Raw genomic sequence first — 10,998 nt, forward strand, 5'->3', positions numbered from 1 at the left:
CCACTCTGCCCCTGCAACTGTGGGCACTCCAGCCCTTAACAGCCGCCTCTGCCGAGAGGTCACGGCCAACAGCATCAATGGCACACCTCTCCTGACAGCCCACACATCAATGAGTCAGTTCTAAATGCCTTGGTGGGCTGGGCTTTTGGCAAAACGCTGTTGAGTCCTAACTTTAAAAAGAAGCTTCCCTCTTTTCTGCTCAGCTCGAACCGACTGTGGGATTTCCGAGCAGGGACCGGGAGACTGCATCTGATGTTCAAGGTTTGGACACTGAGAGAGGCGCACATACTAATGGCTGAGATAAGAGTGGAGCTGATCAAATCTCACTCCACCAAACAGGGAGAGTGCTTCCCCCTCTGAGCAGAGAGAGATAGATGCAGCTCCAAAATGGGCTGCGGCCAGCCTCTTCACAGTGGACTGTGGCACATGAATAAATGAATGAATGTAGTCCACACTGGGGCGTCTGTGACACCAAGGTGACAGACTGTTATTGTTGTCGTTGGAGGGATTTGCTCATGAAAGTTAAATCTCTGATCAAAGATGAGCATAATGGCTTGTGTTCATCTTTTGTGTCAGTGTCTAGTTTTGTGTGTAGTCACTTTATCATTGAGATCTTTATTTAACTTCAGTGGCCTAGATTATTTGTGGTTGTTTCTTATAACATCTAGTGAAATATGTTTGATCACCCACACTCAGTACAATTGTAGTTTCCTAAAAGAGGTGTAGATTTACTTTATGATCATTGTGGAGACTGTAGCTCATGGTGTTGTTAAGTTGTACAAAGCTATACAAGGACAGCCTATTTACATCAGAGGGTAGACTGAATATTAGAAACATCTAAGAATGACTGGGACTGCAACTACTGATTATATGCTTTATTGATTAATCTGTTCATTATTTGTTTTTTGAGTATGTTTATAAGATTAAATCATGAAAAATGTCCTGCACATTTTCCCAAAACCCGACACCTTCAAATTGCCTATATTGTCTGTTCCACCGCATATAGACATATAATTGAGATATTTAAGTTACGGTGATACAAAATGGAGAATAACAGCAAATTCCCTGACTGAAGAAGCAAACACAACATTTATTTTTGGCATGTTTGCTCGATGTCTTAAAATGACAACTCAGTTCTAAAATTGTTGGCGGTTGTTTTGTTTTTTAATTACATCAACTTTTGACACTAAATATATCACAATTAAAAAGCACCACGAACGTTACTAATAAGTTTAAGTACCATCAGTCTTTGAAATCATTTGGGGTCCTTTTTTTCAATTTATGGAGAATGTTGTTTTGAGTATCGTGATAAATGTGGTGTGCGAGTTGTAAATGTAGTGGCCCTCTGCAGCTGCCTGAATTATTTGAACTCACATTAATACTAGATTGTACTGGTATGTTCCCTGTGAACTACGTCTTTGAGTTACAAGATACAAGAGATGCAAGGTGCAAACAATGAAAGCATGACATGAATATAACAATATGGTAACCCTAGTTTTTATATTGGTTTATTTTATCACATATTATCATCAGTATTATAATTGTTGTTTGCATTTTGTAATCTGTTTAATGTCTGACATGTAAGGGAAGACTTCATTTTGTTGTTGGACAATAATCTGTGTGCTTTTGATATTCTGGATGAGAACACAGTTGCTTCCCAGTTCTTATAAGGTGTTTGAAAATTAATAAAGATGTTGCTGGGAAAAAAAGCTTATCAGCACCTTTCTAAGACATTTTTCTTTCTCTCAAAGACAAACTATGGTTTATTACAAACTTGATTTTTGTGGCTCAGTCGGTTCCATCAGTTAACACTGATGAGTAACCTGAGCAGTCAGACAAACAAACAAGTTGCACGCCAAGAATTTGGAAGAGAAACCAAAACATACTGAAAAAATTATTACCGTAATTCTACAAAAATCTCGAAATACCAGGTGCATATGGTCGTGCATGTGAAATTTGAGCTGTGCAGGCAATTCTCAGCTTTACATGCACCGGTGCACATCACTTTGCAGGGCTGCCAGCTCTCACGCACTGACCGTGAGACTCATGCAATTCGCACTTTTCACACGCTCCCACACCACACCACATTTTTGTTTTTTTGTTTTTTTAATAAAACAAAATACAAAACACTAACAAAACTCAAGGAAGACAAGAACAATGAACATTCCCTGTTCTTGTTCCTAAAACACAACAAAAAAGAAAATCATGAAGGCAGGATTTCTTACAAGACTGTTTTATTAAACTGAATCAACTTTATACCTAATAAACTGACAACTGATTGTAAAATACCTATATTATTCATAAGCACCACCTGTTCAGTAAAGACCAGATAATTCAGTAGTCTGCTTTTAAAAGCATGAAGCACAGTGTTGAAGATTGACAGAGGAAAACACAACATATAATTGCTGTGAGACTGATTTAAATACTTGGCCAAGGCACATTTTGTTATATCCGGAGCTACATATAACGCCACAAAACAAGGTTGCACGAAGCATAAATAGCCATTTCAAGGAAAAACTGATCAAGCGATGCATATCCCTGAGTGAGAACAGTTTTATTCATCGTCAAACAACTTCCAACAAAGTGAAAGACAGCTCTGTAAATCACTGTTGACTCTTCTGTCTGAGAGAACAAATTTCACCAGAAGAGGGAGACATCAAATCCCTGTGAAAATTACCAAACAGCAGCTATGTGCTCCTCGCTCCTCTGTTTGCCTCTGCAGGAGAACAATTAAGCGCAATGCAAATATTAACAGACGTCATTAACCTCATAACTCCAGTGATGTGAATTTCAGCTGTTGCTCCATTGCATGCAATTTTCTCCACTGCTGCAATGCTCATTACTCTGTGTTTGATTTCCAAATAATTCCATATGACACCTGTTAGATGAGTCAAACAGATCTAAGCCATTTCTTGGATTCGGCCCCGAAAGTCGGACGAGGAGGAATTTTCTTCCTGGCAGTTGTTCCCTTCACCTGGGCTCGCACTAATCCCACACCACACATATGGGAGATACATAAACAACCTTTGTATCAAGCTTTCGTTTACCTACAAGGATCAAATTAGTCATTTATTTTCAATAATTTATAAATATATTTTTTTCTGAGAGGTGGTGTGAAGACAAGCTTTGATCTCCCTCAAGCAATTTTCTCACCATTTTCAAAGAGCACATCTCAGCTATTAATTATTCTTACTATTCTTAGAGTTAATGATTCCTTTTGAAGCCAGTCAAGCCACCTCTGCTAATGTGTTTAAAACAAAGACAATATTTGAAATACAGACAGAGAATACTGATATAAACTGTCTGGCTGAGAGCTGGTTAAAAGGGTGAAGAGAGAGGAGAAAGTCTCATCTGTCAGCGGGGGGACAGAGCAGACTTCATTTTGGTCTTGACTGTTGAGAGATGATAGCTTTGGATACCAAATGACGGGGATTGACATGATATGAGACTTTTCAACAATCTGCAATAATGACCTTTTCTCCGAACCTACAAACTGTCAGGTAATAACATGTCTTGGGCGAAAATGGACAATCTTTTGGCACAGGTAAAAAGTGTTACCTAGCAACACCCAGTGTCCTGTCAATAGCCGAGCTTGGAGGTATCTCTGGAGATGCTCCCCCCTACAAAGACCTGGTTCAGCTTGCTTCAACAGGCCCCATGACCCCCCTGGACAAACAACAGCCTCATTCTCTGCACCACTGCTGACCTCATTGTCTCTTTGTGAAGAGAAAATCCAGAGTTGCATTCTGTTAAATGGCAAATGGTGCATCCACTGCAAGCGGGACGGACCTCTCCACCTCCAGTGCAGGCCTACAGATGAGCACGGACACCGCTGCTTTTTCCTCAGGACCGTACGCAAGAAAAACATGGTAAGAAAAGGAGGCTAAATATTCACCACACTTTGCTCCATCTGTCTGATGTATGCAATCCTGCACCATCGCAGTTTACAGTAACAGCTGCTGTTTACACATGTAGCGTTCACTTCTAACTTGTATCACGCTTGTTTCTGTCTCATTTACTTATGTTTTATTTTTGTTAGATGTGCATTATGACCTATGCTGCACAGCTGTACTGAATTTCTAAAGTGCTCTTGCACTATACAACTCATGCTAATCCAAAATTACATGTTTAGCTACACTCAAGTGCTACAGTGATACGAGAGAGCAGATGGTGTGGCATTTATTTAGATGGATTTTGTACTGTAATTGTAAAATATCAAGTCTGCATCTCACATCTAAGGAGAGCTTTATTATAATTACTGTATTACTCTCAATATGTTGCTTATACAAACAGCTGCTCCTTGGAGAGGAGGCCCAACAAAAACACACACACTCCAGAGTGATGAAACTTTCCTGAGAAAAGTAGCAGGAAATGTGTTTTAAGAGACATGCCAAGGCTTCAGCTTGCTCATTATACCTTGCACACTGATGGGATAGATGACACACACACCTGTGCACACCTACAGCAACATCCAGGATTAATATCCAGGATTAAAGGGCTCCTAATTAAATGTGACAAAGTCTGACAGGTGCACTGTTGTAAAGGAGCAGATGGTCAGCAGGTAGTTTTTGTCACAAGTACGCAAACTTGCCGAGATTCTAACAAATAGGAACAAGCTGCAAACGAGGTCTGACGTGCTGCACTGTACTCCTTACAGAGTCTTGATGGAGACACATTATCAGTGATTGAGAACCCAGCGGCTGTCAGCCATCCTTTTCATTCAGAGAAAACAGCAGGAGTCGCGGGGACCAAGGGAGTGCAGGGCTGGTTAAAAGGAATTCACTCTACGACTCATGGTAAGCTCCAGTGAGTGCGCCATTTGGTAGGCATCAGACTACAACAGCAATTGAGCGTCATCAGTGCAAAATGACAGAAAGTGGGTAGAAGCTACAACCCTAAATATAAAGTTTATCATGACATTGCACTGAATCAAACCATCTACAGTTCAATGATATGAAGTAAAGCAGTGCTTTTCTATAAAAATGTCACCGTCTAGATTTGCTTTTCAACTCTTAAGTGTCGTGCATGTACAGAATACAGCTTATTATTTTCTGCCTCCGTCTTGGTGCCATGTGCCATGTATATATATATATATATATATATATATATATATATATATATATATATATGTAACAGCAGCTCATATCTGGGATCAGGAGGCATTAACTCTAGTCTTAATTGTTACTTTAGCTCACAGGTTGCTGAGGCTGCTGGCAGCGGTGTGTGCAGTTGGACTCCTGGGAGGTTTAGCTGTAGGTGTCTGGTTTCTAGGTGAGTCATTGTGTTGAGATAGAATCAGTAAATTAGCCTAACTGTGACCGAGAACTGTTGAGACGAAAGAGCAAAATGTCTTGTTACAGCTACCCAAGCTTCTGTACAGTTTCAGTTCGCAGCAGAGGCTGACAGATATTGGATTTTTAAGGGCAATACAATATCAGAGTTTGAAAGGGTTTAAAAATGTGCTCCAGGGCTACAGCTAACATCGCATGACATTATTGTCATTACCGTTTGTGTATTTTATCCTACTAAGAGTGCCAAAGATATTTAATATAGCTTAATTTAAGGCAGAGAAAAGCCGCAAATTCTCCTACACATGCATAGTATTCTTTGAGTCAGCTTTTTCCTTCTAATCAGCACATCCCTGATATGAAAATATTTCATTATGTCCTCTTCTGCAGAGTATAATTGCATCGCTCTACTTGACAGGGTTTGTCTCTTCTGGATAGTAATTCAGATAATCTGGTAACACTTAAAAGAAATGAACATTTTTTATGCTGCCTGTCTCACTGGCTAATTAAAATACTGATTAACTACATCTTCATCTACATACAGTCAAACTTCTGCTGAGGCCTTCCTATCCCCAGAGTCCAGTGGGACTTGGGGACACAAAGGAGACACCATTCTGCAATGTGACAGAAGATATTTCCATCTCTGACCCCAGGAAAGGTCTGTGTTTCCTCCTCTCTTTGGTGTTCGCTGGGAGGTATTTGTTTCACTAATTTATGAATAAACAGAACAGTGCAGGATTGTATGGCTGCACATTGTTATGCGATTCATCATGTCGGATCGTGGTTCACCTCTGAAGTGATTTTTTTAGTCAAACAGTGGGAAATTTAACATTCAACAGCTGCTTCTTGTTGCCTTTTGTTCGCTCTTGAGAGATGCCCATTGACTGACATGAAAAACATCACACATAATGATCTGTTTGTATTGACTTCATTAGCATAGATGTGTTTTTCCTAATCATTTCCCACTCATAGAAGAGGCTCGTTCATTACTGTTGACTGAGCTCGTCTCTAGAGGGATTTTCAATCAATCAGGTTCAGTGTTTTACAGAATCAGCCCGGAGAACTCCCTCCTGGAGATCCAGCTGGGGAAGCTGCCCACCTGGCTGCCAGTGTGTTACGAGAGGTGGAACTCTTCATTGGGGACGCTGGTGTGCAGACAGCTGGGTTATCTAAGGTTTGCACTCCTGACAGGAACACCTCAGCACCCCTAACATTGATTGAGACTGAAGAGCCCACACACTAACTTATAGTTTAATCTTACTCTGCTTTTCCAAGGTTGACGGCTCGGCTTATTTATGATTTGCTAATACCTCATTTGCAATCTTGCCTCACGCCTTATGAGTCTGAATTATCTTAACACTCACTCCCACCCATTTTGCATATGTTCTCTTACCAGACTGACCAAGCATAAAGGCGTGAATCTAACTGATATCGGGCCAAACTATACTGATGGCTTCATACAAATTACCTCAGAACACAAGAGCGATCTGGAAAATATATGGCAATTCAGGTAAGGCAATTTGTCTGAGGACATCATACTCATAATGATGCAGAGAAAATTGTGGCTACTAACACATTAATTATGCATCATTAGTCACACAATTTATTTTCATTTAGGGGGAACTGTATCACAGGGAAGGTTATCGCTTTGCAATGTTTTGGTGAGCAAATTAAACTTAACTTTTTGTTTGACTTTGCATCAACGCCAAGCCCTGTAGTTCCATAATAAAACTTCACAGAGGCTTCATATCAGAGGCAGACAGAGTGAACGATGCCTCTAGCTGCAGCACTTTCTGACCAATCCAACTCCTTTTTGATGAATGGATCTCTGTGCAGAGTGTGGGACACGAGCGAAGCTGCCTAGGATAATCGGGGGAGTGGAGGCCACGCTGGGCAGGTGGCCCTGGCAGGTCAGCCTCTATTACAGCAACCGACACACCTGTGGAGGCTCCATCATCACCAGTCAATGGGTCGTCACAGCTGCCCATTGTGTGCACAAGTAAGACAGCTGACCTTACCAGCACTAAAAGGTCTGGGGCTACAGACTCCATGAAGGAGAATAATCAGTCATTAACAGCTGCACCAAACTGGACACATAACAATTCTGTCTTATCAGCCTCTGCCTCCTCTCCTCTGTTCTCAAATGTCAGCTACAGGCTACCTCAGGTGTCCAGCTGGGTAGTCTACGCCGGTATTGTCACCCGCAGCTCGGCTAAAATGGCTCAGCACACAGGATACGCTGTAGAGAAGATCATTTACAACAAGAACTACAACCACAGGAGCCACGACAGTGATATAGCCCTGATGAAACTGCGGACCCCTCTGAATTTCTCAGGTCAGTGCGGGGGGCTTCTTGCAAGCTTTGCACACAAAAGAAATAGCAGGGATCCGAAAGATAACAAAATGTCAATACTATGGCCTTGGTTTACTGTTTTATTTTGTTAGGCTGACGCATTTTAGCAAACACGTCTTCGTCAGCCCAAGGTTATTAAAGTTAAGTAACTCTAAACTAAAAACTAGGTGTGAACACATTTGGTTAACTAAAATAAAATTAAAAACTGGACTTAAAATCTAATTGAAACAATATTGTGCTTTTACAAAATTCACTAAAATAAAATTAGAAAAAAAATATACAGGAAATGTCTTTATGTTTTTATCAATTTGGTCTAATCTGTGAACACAACAGGCATGAAGTATTGGTGCATATTGGTGCATTGGTGTATGTTTATACACTATAAGAAATAACCCACTGGTTCATCTTTAAAAACTTAAGGTAACAATTTGCATGCATCTTTTTAAGTTATTCACAAACATATTTTTTTATGCTGAAAAACTCTGTTTCAAACATTATCCACAATTAATATGAATCATCTTTTAGAGTGTAGAGGCTGGGATGTCTACATGACTGTGAGTCAGCTGGCTTCACAAAGTGTTTTGTTTGTATTTTAATACCTATTCTAACCTTCTTAAACCTTAGCCCTAATAAATACCCTCAAAATTATAATTTTCAAAACCTAAAACTAAACATTTTTAAACAATAGAAACTGAAAACTGAAATGAGCAAACTCACCCTGGAAACTAAATGAAACTGAAAAACAAAAATCGAAAATTAATTTATTTTAATTCAATTTTTACATACCTTATTAATCCCCCTGAGGGGGACTGAGCTACTGCCGCCCCAATGAATAAAAATAAAAATCTAATAAAAAAATACAAAACTGTAATAACTCTGCATCAAACCACCACAAAAGTGGGATCCTCCTCCTTTAAAAAACATGGTGATCATAAGTGATCATTGCCAGGTGTATGGAGTCTTCTTACTTTTCTAACTATAATAAACTTTGATAAACACTTTTAATCAAATGAATACAAACACATGTTGCACCGTAACACAAATCCTCTCTGCGACCACAACCTCAACAAAGTTTAAAGATCCAAACATATTCACAGTATACAAGGTAAACCTGAGGGAGCCCTTCACAAGACAAAACCACTATACGGAGAATAATGTAGCGTGTGTACGTCACTCAAACAGTGTGGGGAAAAAACGTCTTAATAACTATAAAAATTATCTGAATGAAAAATCATAATTTTAACCAAGTTGTCATGTTCCAACTGAATTATTATGTAAATTTCCTCTTTAACTAGATACAATTAGGCCTGTCTGCTTGCCTCAGTACGACTATGATCTTCCAGGAGGTACACAGTGCTGGATCTCTGGATGGGGATACACACAGCCTGATGGTGGTAAGACGCTACTGCACTGCTCTCAAACTAATTTGCATCTGTTGCAGGTCTAATTCACACATGATGGCAGAGTGTGCCAAGTGTATTGACAGAACAGCATTAAATGTGTGTCTTCTCGCGCAGTCCACTCACCTGACACCCTGAAAGAGGCGCCAGTTCCCATAATAAGCACAAAGAAGTGTAACAGCTCCTGCATGTACAATGGAGAGATCACACCAAGGATGCTTTGCGCCGGATACACCGAGGGAAAAGTGGATGCATGTCAGGTCAGATGCATGTTTTGAAAAGTACCTTGCAGAGGTGTTTTAGAGATTCATCCTCTCTTGTGTGACTTGTTAGCAGTGAAACGTTGACATAATGAAGGCCGGGTGAGTCTGTAATGAACACTGTTTGTGTCTACCTCTCCAGGGGGACAGCGGGGGCCCTCTGGTTTGCCAGGATGACAATGTGTGGAGGCTGGTGGGGGTAGTCAGCTGGGGGACAGGCTGTGCTGAGCCAAACCATCCAGGGGTTTACACCAAAGTGGCTGAATTCTTGGGCTGGATCTACGACATGATCGAGGTAAACAGACTTTGTAGAAATTTTGTGGCATAAAGTATTAGCACTTTACAGTGTTTAATCTGAATATTTCCATTTGATGCTACTTTATACTTCTACCCCAACAACATTTCACAAGGGAAATATTGTACTTTTTACCCCACTACATTTGCACTTACACTGGTGATGAAGATATTACACACAAAACATAGAATCACGTTATAAAATATGACGTATTATGGACTAGACTAGAGTGGGGCTGCAACTTATGACTATTTTCATTAAGGATTAATCTGCAGATTATTTTTAAAGGAACTGATTGGTCCCAAAAATGACAAAAAATAAATAAATAAATAAAGTGAAAAAAACAAAAACAAACATCTTATAAGACACACATGCAAAGTAAATCCATTCATTTGAGATGCTGGAACTAGCACGTTTGACATTTTTGTTTGAAAAATGACAAAAAAAAAAATAAAAAAATAGTTATCAAAATAGTTGCAGATTTATTTATTTTTTATCAGCTAATCAATTAATAGACTAATTTTTGCAGTTCCAAAGTACCCGAAAGTATGTAAAGTCTTTAAAAATTAGCTACACCTCAACCAACATTAATATGATGCTTACACACAAAGTAATACACCAATAATAAAGATAATCACCTCCGGGGTCATGAGAACTTTAATTTTGATTTGCTGATAATTCAGATTCAGAATACCTTATTGATGCCTGGGGGAAAATAATTGGGAGATGCTGCTATTGCTCTTATGCTCTGAAATAGCACTAGAATAAGAAATATCAAGAAAAAAATTGCCACAATATATACATATAATTATAAAAAATATAAGACAGACATGTTATGATAGAAATATAGGTATAAGTATATACAAATATGATTATAAGAAATATATGAAATATGTACAAATATATGCGCATCATACTACAAGTGTGCTAAATAATACAAGAGTAGGATAGGTAAGAATTTAATAATGCTTCTGTTAGGAATTTAACTCTTTAAATGCAGGATTTGTACTTATAATTGGGTATTTTTACATTGCTATTTTCACTTGAGTCCTAATAAATTCCTTGCAATGCCATAATCATGTTTTTTACTAATGCTAATCATATCTGTTTCTCTTTTACAGAATTACTGAGGAAAGCTTTGAGAAGAACGACAAGCAGAGGATGCTACTGATATTACTGTTTGAGACATCTGAGAATCATAGTTGATATTTTTACTTTAAATGTCCGTTGTATCATGTACACATAAAGACAGACTGGATACATCAAAATGCATTTTTACGTTATATTTTCCATGTATTGAATATAAATTATGGCTCTTATAAACCTGTGTCCGGTGTGATTATTCAGCTGCAGCTCTGCTGTTCACCACCAGGTGGCGTCTATGTAACGTCTCCTCTCATCT

General features: G+C 39.1%; 1 protein-coding gene across 1 annotated transcript; it reads left to right on the forward strand.

The window, feature by feature from the left end:
• The first annotated feature begins 3,744 nt into the window (after positions 1 to 3,744).
• Positions 3,745 to 10,919, forward strand: tmprss5 (transmembrane serine protease 5). The gene is made up of 13 exons (XM_050068864.1): positions 3,745 to 3,869; positions 4,658 to 4,796; positions 5,191 to 5,271; positions 5,833 to 5,946; positions 6,321 to 6,462; positions 6,685 to 6,798; positions 6,906 to 6,949; positions 7,125 to 7,287; positions 7,439 to 7,623; positions 8,937 to 9,035; positions 9,159 to 9,301; positions 9,444 to 9,596; positions 10,718 to 10,919. Exons 1-13 carry the CDS (start codon positions 3,867 to 3,869, stop codon positions 10,724 to 10,726), a joined length of 1,389 nt encoding a protein of 462 aa, XP_049924821.1. The 5' UTR covers positions 3,745 to 3,866; the 3' UTR covers positions 10,727 to 10,919.
• Positions 10,920 to 10,998: the final 79 nt, after the last annotated feature.

Source organism: Epinephelus moara, chromosome 2, assembly GCF_006386435.1.
Source record: "Epinephelus moara isolate mb chromosome 2, YSFRI_EMoa_1.0, whole genome shotgun sequence".
Classification (NCBI taxonomy): domain Eukaryota; kingdom Metazoa; phylum Chordata; class Actinopteri; order Perciformes; family Serranidae; genus Epinephelus; species Epinephelus moara.